Below are 18,873 nucleotides of genomic sequence, written 5' to 3'. Positions count from 1 at the left end.
AGCCAGACACCAATCAGGTAGTGTCTCTCTTTAAATCAAAAACTACCCCTAGAAGTAATTCAATTAATACAGGTGTAAACTAAATTATGTTTAAAACCTTTGTTAATCAACCATAACGTATGCTGTTTTCTGGTGGCTGTTTGAACTTCAAGACTAAAAGCATTAATTCGTCAGATATATCCATATATATAAAATTAGACGGTGCACTGCCTTGGCTAATGATGATACACTAACATACAAATAACACATGATTGTGAGAGGAAGTGACTGGCATACTGCATGAAGATCCTGCTCTTTTTCTCCTTTTAGTTTTTGATTATGAATGTTTGCTTGTTGTTTCTTTCTTTTTTATTTTGCATGGAGTGTTGCCTAAGAATTGTGCTCTAACGGTTGAGGTTGGGGGAGGGGTAAAGCATGTCAGGCTTTGGGGACTAACTGGGCTAACCAGTCTACATTTACCTTTTAACAGTAGCTGACGAGACTAAACTCAATACAGTGGATGACCAGAGAGCAGGTAAGAACGGACAGTTAGACTGTTGCCATAGAAACCGTGGTTCAAGGAGCTGAGTGTGATTATAGAGCTGCCAGTCATGTTGCCTGTCAGCACCGGTGTTCCGGTCTCACTCAGATGCTTTCGTTGTGGGAAATAGAATTGCAGGAGAAAATACATTTTTTTTTCTGTTATGAGAAATTCATCAGCAATATTTGCAACAGATGGATTGGAGTAGACTGCCTTTACCATGTTAAAAACAACCTTAGATTTTTTTTTTTTTAAATCTTACTTGCATAGGAGTGTTTTTGTGGTGATTTTTTTTTTCTTTGTAAATCAAAATCCTAAGAAAACATCTCTTATTTGGACTCTTAAGTTCTTTAGTCCTTATGTAATGTCTTAGTTATTGTTAGTGCTCCCAGTAGTGATTTTTATTTGAAAAATAACATCACCTATATCAGCAGCTCTCAACCGGTGGGTCTCAACCCCTTTAGTGGTTAATGACCTTTTTACAGGGTTTGCATATCAGATATCCTGCATGTCAGATATTTGCATTAAGATTCATAACAGTAGCAAAATTACAGTTATGAAGTAGCCATGAAATAATTTTATGGTTGGAGGTCACCGCACCATGAGGGACTGTGTTAAAATGTCCCAGCATTAGGAAGGTTGAGGACCACTGGCCTATACTTTTCACTAAATGACAGCGTTTGGCCTTGCTGCTGATGGTTGTGTATTTCGTCTGCTATCTCCTGTATCTTTTTCAGAGGTGGGAATTAGCTCATTGTTAACCCTGACATTAGTTTGAACTATATGATGCATATGGCTTCATTAGCTTTTGGAATCTGTTCTAAATTTACTGCCTAATCATTTCCTAGAAATAATGGGCTACATGGACTAGGTTTAGCAGTATAGTCTATCTTACTTTTCATATTACTACATGAAAATAATCAGCAGAGTCTGTCAGTGTAATTAAGCAGGGTGCTATGTGCAGTTGAGCATGCATGATTTATTAGTGTATTTTGGAATCTTGTTTTAATTATTCTAGATCCAGGATAATGTAATTATATCACTTAGCACGTATTAGCTTTAATTTGCCTTTTTAACCTGCTGTAGTAATTAGTTTCAGCCTGTGTGTTCTACATACATGCATAAAGATTATTGTGGATGTACTTGGCGTTCCCATATTCTATGAAGTAAATGATAGATTATAAAATTGCATTCAATAAATTATAAGATTGGCTGTGTTTGGGGCAATTAACTGTAGCCTCGGATCTTACTAAGTAGCTATTTTTCTGGTGAAACATAAAATTCATTGAAATTCTGAAGCGGGACTATAGAACAAGTCTTGGTAGTCTGCATGTGTACAATAGCAGTTAGTGTTTAGACCTAGTAGTCTTCAGGCTTTAAAGAAGTAGGCCCCATGCCAGGCGGACATGCGCACCTTCACAACGTGATGTTGAATGCTGTCCAGTCCTTGAAACAACCAAAAGCCACTATGAGGAAAACAAAATTTACTGTGAGCAACAAATAACATATACAGACTTTAACTGAAAACGTTACATAGCTTTCACGATGACGATTCAGATTCGTCATCTATTCAATCCATGTGTTTCTGTGGTTCACGTGTTAGGTCTTAGAGGAGAAGGGCACTTTCTGGTTTTGAGTGTACACATCTGTCCTATGCACGCAATTAAATTGGAATTAAGATGATCTTTATATAGACACCAGGATGCTTTTTGGTTTGGGGGGTTTTAATCTCCACTGATAAATTCTGTAGACTGTGTTCTCCTTGCCCGGTGTTAGCCAGTGAACAGAGTTTTCAGTTGAGTTGCTTCCTTTTTATTTCAGAGTTGCCTGGATTCTTTGCCAGGTTCGCCGAGAGCTTTGGACAAGGCATGCTGACATTGTGGTATAGATAGCTGTCTCGTTGTAAGCCACTTGTGATGAACACAGAATTCTTTCCCCCTTTTAGATCCTCGCAGAAGATGCCTTCATTGTCATTTTTTTTGCCCCCAAGAGAGATATTTATTAGCAGGCAGGAATCAGAAGCCTGATGGTGGTGCACACCTTTAATCTCAGCACTCAGGAGGCAGAGGCAGGTGGATCTCCTTGGTTCTAGCTACTGAGTTCTGAGTTCTAGGCCAGCCAGGACTGCACATGAGACTCTGTCAAAGAAGAAATAATAATAATAATAATAATAATAATAATAATAATAATAATAATAGATCAAAACAACAGGTCTAGGGCTAGGATGTAGCACAGTGGCAGAGTGCTCATCTCATATGTGGAAAGCATCCAACTAACAAAACTGCTCTAGGAAAGATATTCTATGTATGGTTCCCTTGACTTACGGATTTGGGGATCTTGTTTTTTTTTTTTTCAGTGAATATACTTTCTTCAAAAAGAGTAATGAGAGTATGACATCTTTAAGATTTTTAGATGTAAAAAATGCATGTATACTAAGGATCTTAAGATTTAAAAGTGAGAGCTTTAAAGTATTGTTTCAAAATGAGAAGATGCTGCTGTTTTCCATATAGTAGTGAATAGTCTTTTGCCCATGTTTTATATCGAAGACCTCGCCTCAGTTTTCATCATCGGAAATGCTGAGCTTATGAGCTGTTCTAGTGGGACTTGAGATCCAAGCCTTGTGCTCCCTAGCAAGCACTCTGATCTGGAGCTACATCCCCAGCCCAGAATTCTCAGTGTCTCACTTAGAGCCTTCGTTAGAGTTTCTTACTAGGATGTATGATATCTGTGTTACAGGGGCAGTGAGCTCTTTGGGTTAAGAACCAGATAATAAGCGATCTGGGCTAAGAGGCCATGGGGTCTCTGGCAACCGTTTGATTTCACAGTGGTGGAATGAAAGTAGCCATGGACCATATGTACATAAGTGGGGGAGGCAGTGTACAGCAACAGGGTCCAGGTACTTTTGCTGATCACACTATAGATCTACTTTTTTGCAAAGCTTTTTATTGTGCAAACTTCAACCATGCATGAACACACTATTCCCAGTTATCAGCATTATGATAAAGTGTTACTCACAGAGTTATAATTTAAGAGAAGGAAGGTTCTAAATTTTTTATGCTGTTAATTTTGTGTGTTGAGAGATACAGGGCCTGGTACACTTGTAGAGTTTTCTTGCTGATGTTTTATTTGTCTTTTTTGCAGAATTCCTTGATGCTGAAGGACCCTCAGACCATTTCTTAAATTCCCTGTCAGTTTTTGTTACTTGCAGTACATTAAAGTCTTTCCTTCTCTTGAAGGAAAGGTTATTGTACAGTTGCATGTGTAGAATGTGGCATTTTGATGACAGTCCCCGCAGGAAGTGTGAAATCACAGCTGGGGAGATATATATGTGTGTGTGTGTGTGTGTGTGTGTGTGTGTGTGTGTGTGTATAGACATACCTTCAGAGATACTCATATCCTTGGGGATCATTTGCCTAATACATGTTTCACATGACCCAAATACAGATAGAGAAGTTTGAAATCTCACAGGCATAATTCATTCAGAAATGAAGTTCTTGCTGGTTGTTGTTTCTAGAGAATGTGAAGGTAGCTAATCCCGCCAAGGAATACGTGGCTCCCGTTGTATTTGACTCCTTAGTATCACCCTTTTTGTTTCGGAACACTGTTCATTTTCCTTCCTGTGACATCGCCTTTATGAATAACGTAAGAAGTGTCAGTCACATGCTGTGAGGAGTTAGAGTGACGTGGTGCTCCTTGAAAGAAATATTCAGTATGTGCTTTGCTTACAAAGTAAGTGATCGAATGCACACAAGCTTGCGCTGAGGAAGCAAATCTATCTTCATTTGCTCCTGAGACCGATAACTTGCAGAATATTTTTTTCTGCTGTTAAATTTGTGCCTGCTTCTCTACCTGCCTGTGTTTTCAGCACCCCTGCCCTTCTGAGCACTGCTCCCCCATGGTGAAAATTAGGTAAAATATGCAATATAAATGAAGCATTAGAGGATAATTCTTATTTTGACACTTCCAGTTAGTTTTCCTTGGGTCTTACCACTCTGAGCCGTGGTGAGCCCACCTCTCAACCATTTGTCTTCCAGGTAGGAACATGCGGAAGCTACTTCCTAATTATTGATCAACATATGGCAGGTGACCCCATGTGGCGATAAGCTGTTTAGTTTCTTCACCCTCCTTTTTTTTTTTTTTCATCTGTCTTTTTAGGAAGATAAGTGAGGAGCCAGCCCTGTCACCTGGCCCACCCAGGTGGAGGTGTCAGCCCTTAGAGACTGCTGACATCCACCCCAGTGTGCCGGGTCACACAGTGATGGATGGGGCTGTCTCCCTTGCTTAAAGAAAATAGTTTGTATTGCCTGCTAAGTTCTGGTGCAGTCGGTATCTCAAGCCTTTTTGCCTTGGATCTTCAAGAAATAAAAGCAAAAATTTTAACTCCCTGGTGTGTTGACACTTCTGTGTCTCTGGGAGAGAAGCTCGTATGGGATGTGTCTATTCAGATCTGTACTATCCTTCTTTAGAACATTCTGTTCCCCAGAATCACCTTTCTACATGCTGCCAGCTAAGTGTGTTGGTGGCTCATGGCCCCTGAGACTACTTTTGTTTATGTTCACATGGCGAAGAGTGGATGGAGCCTGTGACAGTGATGGCCACCTTCTGCTGTTAATAACTTTGCGCTACAGAAAGATGCTGCAGTTAGATTGTAGAGATTACTCTCCTGCGGCCTCCCCACTGCCTCTGCATCTTAAATGTAATCATTGATGATTCTGGTTGTGTTAGTTTATATATGGATTACATTGGACAATGGTTTGATAGCGATTTCATTAATAATTTAGAACTTTTCCAATTGGAAATAGATAGAAAACCCTAATATATTTTTGAAATTAACTATTATTATTGTTTATATTTTATATATTTTCCATCTACATTCTAGCACCTATCACTGAGCCAATAATTTTATCCCTGCAGGTGTCCACAGTGCATAGAATCTTGGATCTGAAATTGTCACTCCCATTAACCTTGTATTGTTCTGACCTTCCAAGGCTCCCCCAGTAGAGATGTGGGACCTTCCTTGGGTCTGAAGAAATCCAGCTCCTTGGAAAGTCTGCAGACCGCTGTCGCCGAGGTGACACTGAATGGGAACATTCCTTTCCACCGTCCCCGGCCGCGAATCATTCGAGGAAGGGGCTGTAATGAGAGCTTCCGGGCTGCCATTGACAAGTCTTACGATAAGCCCATGGTAGATGACGACGATGAAGGCATGGAGACCTGTGAGTGTCCCGGCTGCACCAACAGCAGTTGTAAATGGCTTGCCCGATCAGAGGTTCTCAGAATGGGCTACTGGGACCCCGTGGGGTTCGCGGGTTCTTTGGGTGTATCTCTGAGGTCTAAAGTGTTTTCAGAATAACAGTTATCCTTGCGGTCCTTTTCTCTTTATAGTCTGGACTCAATGCAGAAGCCGTTAGAGAGAGTGTCTTCTTAGACTGGGTCCTGCTATGTTATAACTCAGGTTGACCTTGAACTGAAAGCCTTTCTCAGCCCCTCCAGTGCTAGAGAATGCAGGCCTGGGCCACCATGCCCAGCAAGGAATTGTCTTTTTAGCTAACGTTAAAGTAACAGTGCTAGGTAAAACCTGAAACAAAACCATTTTTCTCACAAACTTCTTTTGGAAAACACAGGAGTTTTTGAAAATATAATTTCTCTCACTATACAATTTGCTTATTTCTTTTTATAATGTAATTTCTTTTAAAAAGTGAGTTTTAAATTGGTATATATTGATAGATACAATTCACATTAAAAATATCATTTGGATTTCTCAGTAACTCATAAAGTAGAGTTATCTTTATACCAAAATCTTTGAAAACCATTTCTGTGTATTGTCTGTCAGGTAATATAGCCAATAAATACATTTAATAGCTTATTATTTTAAAAACTTATCTTTGGACTAAAATAGATGTATCTAATTTTTTATTTTCCCCAAATTACTAAATATTTTAAGCCAAAGTGACTGAGAGTCATAGTTTAGTATGATTAGATTTTTCTATGGATCATTAAAGAAAAATTAATCTTTATAAGCATATGGTTGGGGATATATATTGAAACATTTATTTCAATTGTTTTTGAAAAATAAGGAAAGTACCTAATTGGAAGATCACAAAAGAACTTAGTAATTATAAAGGTAAATGTTATTGATTAGTATATTCAATAATTACTATTTTACAGTTTACTTTTTAAAATATATTTATTTTATTAGTGTATCAGTTGTACAAAGTAACAGATTTCCCTGTGGTATTTTTCATGCATACACACAGCATCCTTGTCATATCTATCCCCTCATTGACCTTTTTCATTTTAGTTTTGTTTGTTTGTTTATTTCTGGTCCTGGGGATGAACCTGGACCTCACATATTCAAGGCAAGTGCTCTACCTCTGAGCTACAGCCCCAGCTCTAATTGCCTACCTTTTCTTGTAGCTTTATGTGCCTGGCATTTCTGATTTCCAGGTTCCTGGAGAATCACGATAACCATGCTTGTGCAGTTAATTACATTGTGTTGATAGCATTTGAACACCCTGGCCATGTAGTGTGGAATCCAGAGAAGGGAATGAGATTACATTTTAGATTTGAGCATCCAATGTGACTACCCATGTGACTTATCTATAAGGAAAGCTGTGGACTCTACAGCCTGAAGTTAAATCCAAGACCAGAGAACATTTCTGTGGAATGTAAATTACTTTGATTTCCACATTTGGATAGACTACTCCCAGCACACATTCCTGAGGCAGACAGCGGTGGAGAAAGAGCTTTAATAATACATCTTGAGATTTCAAGCAAAATTACATAATTTTTGCCTGTAACGTGTAATATGTTGGGAATGTGAGTATTTCTGACTAATATGCAAAGCACTTCGGGAGAAGATTGCTACACACTTCCCTGTCCTTTGTCTAACTCTCGACCGACTTTACACTGCAGCCAGCCTGTGGTTTCAAGCAGATCCACCTCTCTTGGCAGAGGAAGAGCATGTTTCCTATGCAGCTGCCAGACCTGGTCTCTAAGTTCCTGAGTCCCAGAGTTGTCACTCCTGCGGAGTGTCCTCCATTGTAAGGAGGGGGCTTTGTCCTCCCAAGCAGCATTGACTGTTACCTAGAGATTTTATGTCTGATCATGATAGGTGTGTGTTCAACAGAAGATAGAGCACTTTGGGCGCATCAACACACAGTGTACATGCAATCATGAAGTTTCTTAACTGTTTCCTTGTTCTGGTTAATGTGTTATTTGAATCCTTTCCTGAACTTCAGTTTTCTCACATGATGATGTGTTCCTCATTTAAATATAACAGGAGGCGGACTGCGTGTGAACACAGACCTCCTCTGCGTTAGCCCGTTCGCGTAATTAATAAATACATGTAGCCACTGACTTTCTAAAGGAAAGAGGTTTGCTAGGTCATGGTTCTGAAGGTTGCTGTCTAGAGCTGGGCAACACCATTGCTTTTCACTCTGCAGTGACCAGCAGGTGGCCATGACAGGGACGCATTGGTGGAACAAAACTCCTTCCGTTACAAGCCAGGAAGCATTAAACCCGACAGATGGGGCTCCTGAGTCCCCCATCACGGTGCCTTCCCAGTGGGCAAAGGACCCCCAACAGACCCAGCTGGTCAAAGGTTCCCCCATCTCCCTTCCAGTAATGACACTACAGAACCAAGTTTCTGATGAAGGGTGCTTGTCAAATTCCCACCTGAAGCCAGCCATGCTGAATTCCAGTTCAGCCTCTGGAGTTCTTCACCAACGTGGACATCCGCTTGGACTCCTTCATACAAACTTCCTCCTTTAAAATAATACACAGGAGCCTGGAGAGATCGTTCCATGGGTAAAGGTCTTTGCTACCAAACCTGATAACCTGAGATCCATCCTTGGGACCCCTAGGGTGGAAGTAAAGAACTGCCACAAATTGCCCTCTGACCTCCATATGCTGAATGGTAGCCCCCCCCCCCACACACACACCTACAGTCACACACATACTAAATGTAACTAAACAATTCTATGGTAAATGGCTGGGGATGCGTCTTAATCTGTAGAATGTTGATCTATCATGAATGAAATCAAGGGTTCCATCCCCAACACTGCATAAACTGGGCATGGCAGTACAGTGCGTACTATCTCAACTATATAGTAGGCTTGACTTGAAGCTGGCCTGCTATACTTGAGACCTTTCCCAAGGAAAGGGGGTGGGGAATAGTGCATTGTTAATGGAGAAAGGGTCTATTAACATGTCTTCATTCACCTATCTTTAAGAGAAAGAAAACAAATTAGTTGCTAGGTCTGGATGAGCTCATGAGAGATGCTGGGGTATGTGTCCTGACCACACTGCCCTTGCTACTCTACAGAACACTACAGTCCTCAGAAGTCCAACTGTTAATATCTGTCAGACCACGATGCTGAGCATTAAAGATGGAGAGTTAAAACAGCCTTTGGACATTTCATATAGCAATTGTGTGAAGGAACAGGACAGGCATTGATGGAGATTTGGGGGTGTCTAGCAAGGATGGGATTTGGATCAATCTCCTTAATCCCCAGGCCCTTAATTTTTCACCTGTGACTTCAAGGATCTGGGTATCCAGATCTTGAGGTGTGGAGGTGTGTGCTGAGCCTCTGGGCAGCAGTAGACCTCCCCAGCCCTCTCATCCTCTTCCCATCTCACTCTCCTGCCTCAGCAGTTGCTTTGCCTACCAACCTCTGTGGAGTGCCCAAAGGCTACCTGTGTCTTCTGCGATCCTTCATTCTCAGCCTCGGGCTTGGCAAGGCATGGGCTTCATGAATGTTGGTGAGATTGTAGGTGTTGGGCAAGCCTAGCCACTGCTGGTGTGTAGGAGTCGGCAGAGAGGGAAATGTGATGCACAGCATGGCAAGGCCATGTAGGTCTTTCTGGTATGTACTTAATAAGAACCCTTGCTTTCCTTCAAAAGAATAAGGAGTGCATGACTACTGGTGTCAGGAGATTGTCACCTTTACATAAGAATAGGGCTGGAGGCTCAGCAGTTAAGAGCACTGGGTACTCCTCCAGAAGACCCGGGTTCAATTCCCAGCACCCTCATGGCAGCTCACAACTGTCTGTAATTCAGCTCCAAGAGCTTTGACACACTTATACAGACATACATGCAGGCAAAACACCAATGCACATGAAATGAAAATAAATAAATAATTTTCAAATAGACTGGGGATAGAAAGGGTTTCTCTGCCTTCTGGTGCAAGCTAGGTCGGCGCTCTCATCTCCTCCTCTGCTTTCTAAGCCCCGTCTTTTCCAGAGTCTGGCTGGTGGTCTTTCTGTTACCGCAGCACTATTCCTGCATCCTACGTGGGCCTGTACCTCAGTGACTCTGTCTATGCATCCATGTCCTGTAAAGGATGGGGAAGAAGGCACCCCTTTGTGTGACTCTGGTCCAACCACTTGTTGAAATGAAAATGCCATATCCCCACTGACTATTGCTTTGACAGAGGACCATTGTTTGAGCAAAGGGTCTCTGGTTAGGCAGGCAGTCATCCCATGAGGATGTGAGGCCCTTGTAAAAGCCTGTGTGAACCATGGTGTCAGGAGTGGAAAAGGCTCAGGCTGTGGGTGGGGTAGAGCAGATGGTGGGTGAGGAAGTGTCGCCAGGAATAATGTGGCTCTTTTCCCTGCTAGCAGCATTGCATGCCCTCAGGAGACACCGTGACTGCTCTTGTCTGCTTGGTCAACCCTCCCAAGAACTATATTCTGTGGTTCCTAGTATTGGAAGCTCTCCACTTGCCTTTCCGCTATTGTACTGAAGTGATGGTGCTTATCAGTAACCCCGAGACTCACTGGGTTGAGACAGGAGGGTCTCGGTGTCCAGGCTAGCCTGGGCTATATATCTTGAAAAGGAAAAAGGAGAGCGGCATTGCTCAGTTAGTAGAGTGCTGGTGTAGAGCACATGAAGCTCTGGACTCCATCCCAGTGCCACATAAAACCCGGTGCGGTGGCACCTATCTGCAATCCCAGCGCTCAGAGATGAGAGGCAGGAAGATGAAAAGTTGAGGTTCGTCTTTGACTGTCCAGGGAGTGCCACACCAGTGGGCTATAGAAGACATAACAACAACAACAACAGCAAAGAGACTAAAGCGAAAAGTTCAGTGAAAAATAATACCTAAAGTATATTATGGAATCTTCATTTACAACTATTCTTAGAGATAAAAATTAACTATATTTGTCCCAGATCACATTTAGGGAATAAATGTCAGAATGCCTCTCTTCTGTATCTTGGTCATATGATTTTTTTTCCCAATGTGAGTTAAATCCCAAAGGGGTGAGCTAATTACTCCAAAGTCATCATAAAGTGTGTGAGAATGGATTGTAAGCAGTGGTGTCTAGAGCTGATTCAGAGGCTAAAAGTTCCTAATTGGCCAGGGCTGACTTGGCTCATAAGGAAGCCAGCCCCAGAGAACTTCATGGTTCCATGCTTTCGAAGGCCACAGGTTGTCAGTGAGACCAGGCCCTGGAGTGAGGGTAGAGTAGAGGGTACCAGTGGGTACTGCCTGGGTGCAGCCCTTTTGCTCCAAGATCTTTGACCAAGTGCAGAAAGAACTTGGGAACCATTCCTGGGAAGCCATGCATTAGGTTAGTGTGCATAGTCCTTGTGAGAGCACCAGGAAGAGTTTGAAGAAGTAGAAACTGGGGTAGAGAGATGGCTAGTGGGTAAATGGCCTCCATGTGAAGACTGAGTGCAGTAGCAGACTTCTGTACAGTGCTGGGAAGGAAGAGGAGGAGAGTCTCTGTGGGTCCCAGGCAGCCAGTTCATGAGGTCCAGTGAGAGACCCTCTCAAAAATAAGGTGGAAAGCAATTGAGGGCTTCTGGCTTCCATACACAGAGACGTGCTTGGATGCAGGAACAGATAAGATCACCGGCAGAGTGCTTATATACAAACAGTACACTAACTCAGGTGAGTGTCAGCTCCTGATAGTACCAGTGAAGGAAGAAGCTCTGCTCACGTGCTCAGCACCGCACACATTGTGACGATGGATTTCTCTGGTTAGCATTCTGAATCTCGGATCTTAGTCATCATCTCTCAGCATAGCTACTTTAGTGCTGTTTTAATTTCCCCTCATGGAATCTGGTGTCATTCCTTTCCACTCAGTCCTGAGCCCTTTTTATTTGACTCTAGAAATGGTTGTTGGGATCTCACTGTCTGGTGTGGGTTGACCTAGGAAACGCCAGCAGCATGCAGTTTTTTTCCCGGGATCAAGGCAATGCATCGCCATACCCGTCTATCCATAGCACTAAGCAGCTTGGACTGCCCACACGATCTGTGTTGTGTACCAAGTGTCTCCTTCTGTGGTGTGTGTTTCCTTCCAGCCTTCCTTGTGAACACTGCTGTCCCTTCCTTCTTCAACAGCCTTTTTCGTGAACAATTCACTTTCTACTTGTGTGTCTGAAGCTCTGACCATCAGGTAGAATGTGCCATTGTTAGTATAGTTTTGTTGTTGTTGTTATTGTTTCTGCTTTGCAGTGCTGATATAGGACCTAGAGCTAAATGCTCTACCACAGAGCTGACCCCCACACTGAAGTTTTGTTTAACATTAAGGATTTCTGTGCGTTCCCTGAAATGTGTTATATTTCCTAGATGTTCAAAACACCAGCTTCTGGGAGATAAGCATTCTGATTTCCCAGAAAGGGAGAAATGAACACAATAGCCTTTACAGATCATCTTCAGCCTTCACTATTGAACCCATCTGCACACTTTCATATTGTTTGGTTTTCATTTATAGTCTGTACAGTGACTGAAATCTTCTCTTTGACACAATAATAGTAATTTTTTGTGGTTATTAAAAACATATGTTGATATTATGCCCACTCATTGCTTAAATTCAAAAGAAAAAATTTGAGACAGAATCTCATATATCCAAAGCTGACCTTGAACTTGCATTATAGCCAAGGATGACCTTAAATTTCTGATCCTCTGCCTCCCAGATGGTGAAATTATGGTTGTATGCTACCGTGTCCAGTTTATGTGGCACCAAGGCAAACATTGTACCAATCCACTTCCAGATCTGTGTCCACCGTCTTCAAATGAGATTTTAAATGACAACTTCCAGAGTGGAGTCCTCAGTGCTACTGCTAACACTCTAAGTTTATAAATATTCTATTTGGTAAGCATTGCTGAGGGGAAAACCTTCATGGTCATTCCTATGGGCAGAGAGGATGCATGACTAACATCACTTTAGTGTGAAAATCAACTGATCACCAAGAATGAATCTGCAAGGGTTGAGCATGTTGAGTGTGTGGGCCTCATGGTGCCTCTCAGCAGGCACCTTGGAGGGAGAATGACCAGTTGTGTAGTTAACGGTCTCCCATTGTCTTTGGGAACATCATGCCTACTATATCTAGAAGATGGATGAAAGAAGTCTAGAAACTACAGAACACATGAACCCTGATCTTTGGGGATAAGTCTTGAGCTGTTTGGAAAGACAACCCTATTGTCTATGTCCCTCTACCCATATATACTTATGCTTTTTTATTTTAATGAAATAAGCTATTTTTACTATAGAGTGTCTTGTGGTCATTCATTTGAACTCTTCTCCTTGGGTAGCACTGTGTATTGTTACCTGTTTCCTTTATGTCCTGCCCCTTCTCAGCCATTATATTGGCTCTTTATTTTGTCAGGTATTGTTTGCTTGTTTGAGAAAGGAGTGCATATAGCCCAGGATGACCTCAAGCACTGGGATCATAGACTCAGTGACTTCACCACACTCAGCCTCCATCAGTTATTTTTCCCATTACACACCTCAGAAGAACTGCTTCTGAAGGCTTCACATTTCCTTCCTGCCTTGAACATGTGTGCTCCACCCCACCCCCCACCATGTTCAGAAAAAGCCGGCTATTTTTCTTGCCAAGAGCTCATCATTCTAATGTTAAAAGTCAAGAGTCCAGAACAGCAGATTCTGTTACTCGATACCATCTGCATCACTAGCTGTTCATTTCCTACATCTTTTCTTCCTTTCTTGGAGTCAAAATAGTTAGCTAAAATAAGAACCAATGATAATATTTATGTTCTCAAAGTGTTCAGTTCCTGCAAAGGCTTTGCTGGGCCTTGGAGTCCAGTCCTTGATGATTTCTGTTGCAGCATTATTTATCTCCCACTCATCCATAGAAAGTGGGTGGACAGTTGATTTGCCAAGTTGAGTAGAATTCTCCATTCCGTGTGTGTGTGTGTGTGTGTGTGTGTGTGTGTGTGTGTGTGTGTGTGTGTGTGTGTGAATGCATGCACATGCGGCATCTGGGATGGACGGTAGCCTCAAATGTCTTCTTCAGTCCCTTTCCACTGAGGCAGGATCTCTCACATAACCTACAGCTCACCGAAGTTCCCTGTCAGTGAGTCCTAAGGCCGTCTGTCTCCCTGTCCTCAGAGCTGAGGTTGCAGGTGTGCGTCACTGCACACAGCTTTTTTAAGAACGGGCTGTCCTGCGGGTTGACCTCAGGTCTTCATGCTTACACCGCCACCACTTCACCACGGAGCCTTTCCTGTAGTCCCAACTCCGCAGTCTTGCTACCTGATTTTTAACTTATTTAAGGTTAAGTCAAGCTTGTGAAGTTGGTGAGTTGTCCATGAGGAGCTTTATATTTGATCCTCTGTTTCCCCATGGGACTTGTAAGTTGCTTAGGAACCCATGTCTTTATTGTGAAGTTTTGTTTTTTTTTGGGGGGGGGGTTTGGTTTTTTTGAGACAGGAACTCACTTGGTAGCCCAGGCTGGCCTCTGCCTTCCGAGTGCTGGGATTAAAGGCATGCGCCACCCCCACCCGTCGTGAATTTTTTTAATCCCTGCAGAGATCTTCATACATGAGAATAGGAAACAGCTCCCTAACTCACTAAATACTTGCCAGTGCTCTTTAGGCCTTGCCCTCAGAGGAGTGTGTCTGTGGAATGAATGTAAAATTACGTTATAGGACAGGTGTGCTGGTGTATATCTTTAATCCCAGTACTTGGGAACCAGAGGCAGGTGGATCTCTGAATTCAAGGCCAGCCTGGTCTACAAAATGAGTTCCAGAGCAGCCAGGACTACACAGAGAAACCCTGTCTTGAAAAACAGCAGCAAAAGAGGTTCTACTTTTAGTTTTTTATTTCTCTGTTTATGTATCTTCAACAATTTATTTAAATCTAGAAACATTTTCAGAATGGCCTTAAAGAACATAAACAACTGGGCCTTACATTGTTGATACGTAGCAATAGATATTTTGCAGTTATTTTAGTGTCTGACTTAGAATGTGTCCGATGGGTGATACCTTTAGCCCCAGGTTAATAGCAACTTTGACTCTACAATGTAAGTGATTAGGAGATGCAGTGTTTTATACAGCCAGGCAGCTGTGGGTTTGTTAGCCCCACAACCCATCAGTATCACGAGATCTAGTGTCTTCCCTCCCTGTCTGTTCCTTTTTCCACAGGGTAGTTTCACAGTTTCCACAGCAGAAGTGAAGAATTCAGTGTGACAGGGCCATGCCTGGTGCAGTGACCTTGGACTCCCGTGTCTGCAGGAGCATAGCTTCTATAGGTTGCTTTAAACTTAATGAATCCAATCCACCCCTTGGAGCCTGGTCACATTCTGGGCCCAATCTGAGTTCATGGAAGCAGAAAGGGAGAAATGAATTTTGAGTAAGCAACCAGCAAGATCTTGTTACAGCAGCAGCAGTAGCAGCAGCAGCAACATTGGTCCTCAGTGAGAGGAAACAATGGCTGATAACCATGTGCTGGGAGTCTGCCTGTGAGAGTCCAGTATTTGTGGTAACCAAAGAGATCTAGTTCATTCACTGCAGAAGCTGTGGAACTTTGAGCTTCCTCAACAGCTCGAGGCTCTTTTTTCCATACCCATGAATGCACAAGTGCTCACACTTTTCTAGACTCTTCAGTGACCCAGTGCTAACATGATAGCTTTCCGAGTCGAGGAGCTCAGTTTGTCACGTGGTCTAGAATTCTAATTGAGCCACATTTGCATCTGCTGAAAACAGAGTGATTAGGTCTGTCTTAATTGCAGAATGACTGGCACATCAAAGGGAATAAGCAGCTTCACAATTTACCTTTTTAAAAAAGGAATGAGCAAGTGTCGTCTTTAGAGTCATCACTCAGGAAGGGGCTGAGAGTTCGGTGCCAGGGGCACGTTCAGACGCACAGCTATGGGGAAAACAGCAGGGGTTTCTGTTGGTTCAGAAGGAGCTAGCATCTTCTTTTGTACAGGCTGTCTGTAAAGGTCTGTAAAGATGAGCAGGATCGAAGTATAAAATGAGAACATTTATGGTGCATTTAAAACAGTCCATCATTAAATATAAATTCATGATTAGTTCTGTACTGGAGATTATTATAGGAGCAGAACGGAGTGAGTCATTTGCTGATGATGCATTGCTGGTATTTTCTTAGTAGAATTATTGTTCACATGAGTATTTTGCATTTTCTTAACTTAAGGGAATAAAATATTTCATACTCCTTATTTTATATAAAGCTAGTCCTAAACATACAGACATAGGTTTTAATCATACCTTCTAACATATCTTTGTCCTAAAATCACATATATGTTTTTCACAAGTTACATGTAACCAATTTATTTGAGCTTTTCTTTTTTTGTAGTGTTTCCACATAGGAGCAGGGTATAGTGGGAAATTCTTTTTGTTCTGAGTTTAAGTGTATATAATGTGACTCCATAAAAGAACATCTTATGTTTGTACATATGAAATTCCATATTGCTAAATATTTTTAATTAGTTGGCATTCAAAGACATTGGGTAGATCATCATGCCCCCAGCAGCTTTTCTGTGATGAGGTATTACCTAAATCTGAGTGTTTAGAACAAGATAAAAAGTCCTCAGATGTGCAAGGATCATTTAAACAGTGCATTTGCTTGGGGCAGCAAAGTGAGGTAGGAGTTTTCATTTTATAAAATGAGATTACAAAAGTGAAGTTAATAAATCATTTAATACTTTCTCTGTTTCATCCAATTTAGGAAATAAGTTGTATTACATACATGAGAAAATCATTCTGAATATGGAAAGAATTGGCACAAACATTACTTCAGCATATAGTGAGTTGTGAAGGCACCATGTTTATTCTGTGATGGAGCCAAGAGAAGACATATGCCCCCTGAAGTCCTGCCAAAACTATTAGGCAGAAAACCGACCGTATTGCTACTTATACTCCATTCATGATTTATGATAATGGTTGCTGTGGAAGACTAAATCATTTACATTTATTGAGTTCTTTTTTTTGTTTCAGACATTATAGAGGGTCGTAAAATCTATTAGATGATATACATAGTTCAAATGGTGATAGCACAAGAATATACCTGGAACCTGATAGAGGTAATTCAAGTACAGTGGGTATGTATGCCATAGCTTGATTATGGCTGTTTTTATGAGGCTTTGTTGGAGGGGAGCAGGCATTTTTTTCTGAAGGCAGAGCAATGTAGCTGCTGTCTGCCTGCCATCTTCATTTCAGGAGTGAAGAGGATGGAGATAGACATATATGGATATTATTTGAGAAGTGTGATGATAAAAGATTGTGTGTTGGATGGAGATTTTAGTAACAATTCATTCCCAAGCAGGACTCATAGAATATCCATCAGCTTCCATTCAGCTCATTACAGTATTCCAGTGTACTTTAGGATTTGAAATTCCTGAGAATTGTTTCCTGGTAATTTGGTCAATTATCACAAATTTGTGACCATACCCATTTCCCAGAGGGCTGAAGAAATGGTCTATATGGGTAGAACATAGCCATATTCAGAGGTTTGAGGTAGGATCTTGAACTCTGCTAAAAGCTGTAGTTACATTCTCTTCGATTGCTCTTACCTGAAATGACGTGTGTAGTAAGCTCAAGGGCAACTTGTAGGTGGACTTTTCTGTGTCCCAGCAGCCACTCCCAAATAACCACTTAGAGACTTATTAATTATAAATGCTCGGCTGGTAGCTCAGGCTTGTTATTAGCCAACGCTTATATTTTAAATTAACCCATATTTCTTTTTTTTTCTTTTTTTTTGGGGGGGGTTGAGATAGGGTTTTTCTGTGTAGCTTTGCACCTTTCCTGGAACTCACTTGGTAGCCCAGGCTGGCCTCGAACTCACAGAGATCGGCCTGGCTCTGCCTCCCGAGTGCTGGAATTAAAGGCCCGGCTAACCCATATTTCTTATCTACTCTCTGCCATGTGGCAGTACCTTCTTTCAACACAGCAGGTTCCTCTTACTTCTCTCTGTGTCTGCCTGAGACTCCTGAGACTCTGCCTGTCTTTTTCCTAGCATCCTCTCAGTTTAGCTTTCCCACCTAACCTCTACCTGTTCAGCTTTTGGCCCATCAGCTTTTTCATTAACCAATGAAAGTAATAAATATTTACAGGGTACAAAGTTTATTCCACAGCATCAACTGGCCAGGATCATTTTTCCTAGTTATGTGCATATCACAAAAATCGCAGCCTTAGTTCATCATTATGTGTAAAGGCTACAGATTCTGTGTCTGACTGAAAATGTTAACTGGATTCTTCTAACAAACTCTCTCTGTGAATATTCAGAGAGGGAAAGAAGCAAATTTTCTAAGGTTTCTTTTTGTTTTTGTTTGTTTGTTTTGTTCTTATTGTTTTATTTTGAGACAGGGTTTAATGTAGCTAAGGCTAGCCTCAGTTACTTTATAGCTAGCATAGCTTTTAAAAAGAACTATGTGAGTATGTGTGTGTCAGAAAGTAGGTTTGTGCACATGTAGGTGAAGGTGTCCACAAAGTCCAGAAAGGGGCATCGGATCCCCTGGAGCTAGAGTTAGGTCAAGTGGTTGTGAATAAGTCTATTACTTTTAAATTATGCATATGATGTGTGGGGGTGCCCTTGTAGAACAGAAGCATTGGATTCCTCTGGAGCTTGAGTTACAGGTGGTTGTGAGCCAGCCAGTGTGGTGCTGGGAACCAAACCCAGGTCCTCTGAAAGAGCAGGACCAGTGCTTAACCACTCCGCCATCTCTCAGCTCCTGTGTTGAAACTTTCATTGTGTCTCGGGAGTGACTTCCTGAGAGAAGAAATACATTGGCTCCTCTTTTAAGGTGTATGACCCATGCAAAGAATTCTTCACCCTGCTTTTTGTCCTTTTACTCAACTACTGTATCTTGAAAAGAATATTAGAGCTTGGGCATGGCCATGCTATCATTTCATAGACTAGGTTCAGATTTTTGAGGATTTAATTAATAGCAGAAATCTGAGATGCATGGATGAAATCTAGGATGTCCTCTGTGGTCTCAGACTCTTGGTGCTTATATCACTACTCTGGTGTCCTGTGTCTGGTGGAGAAGTAAGGTTATCAATCTGATTTGCAGGCCAAAGCATTTAGAGAAAGCTTAGTTGTCATATTCTGCTCCATATTGCTATAAGTCCAAGAACATGGAT

At 41.8% G+C, this 18,873-nt stretch overlaps 1 protein-coding gene across 21 annotated transcripts in view; it reads left to right on the top strand.

The window, feature by feature from the left end:
* The window catches only part of Pard3 (par-3 family cell polarity regulator), a 559,894-nt gene that overhangs the window by 355,005 nt on the left and 186,016 nt on the right, over window positions 1–18,873 (top strand). For 17 of the 21 annotated variants that reach the window (XM_052726921.1, XM_052726930.1, XM_052726920.1 and 14 more), the window contains 2 exons: window positions 470–514; window positions 5,509–5,736. In XM_052726921.1, the coding sequence (XP_052582881.1) occupies window positions 470–514; window positions 5,509–5,736 (273 nt within the window). The remainder of the gene's footprint in view (window positions 1–469; window positions 515–5,508; window positions 5,737–18,873) is intronic. The other 4 variants (XM_052726931.1, XM_052726914.1, XM_052726913.1 and 1 more) reach the window with 1 other exon arrangement.

Source organism: Peromyscus californicus, unplaced genomic scaffold (assembly GCF_007827085.1).
Source record: "Peromyscus californicus insignis strain IS unplaced genomic scaffold, ASM782708v3 Scaffold_8__1_contigs__length_139910024, whole genome shotgun sequence".
Taxonomy (NCBI): Eukaryota; Metazoa; Chordata; class Mammalia; order Rodentia; family Cricetidae; genus Peromyscus; species Peromyscus californicus.
Note: the sequence above shows the minus strand (reverse complement) of the source record. Positions and strands in the feature narration are given on the sequence as shown.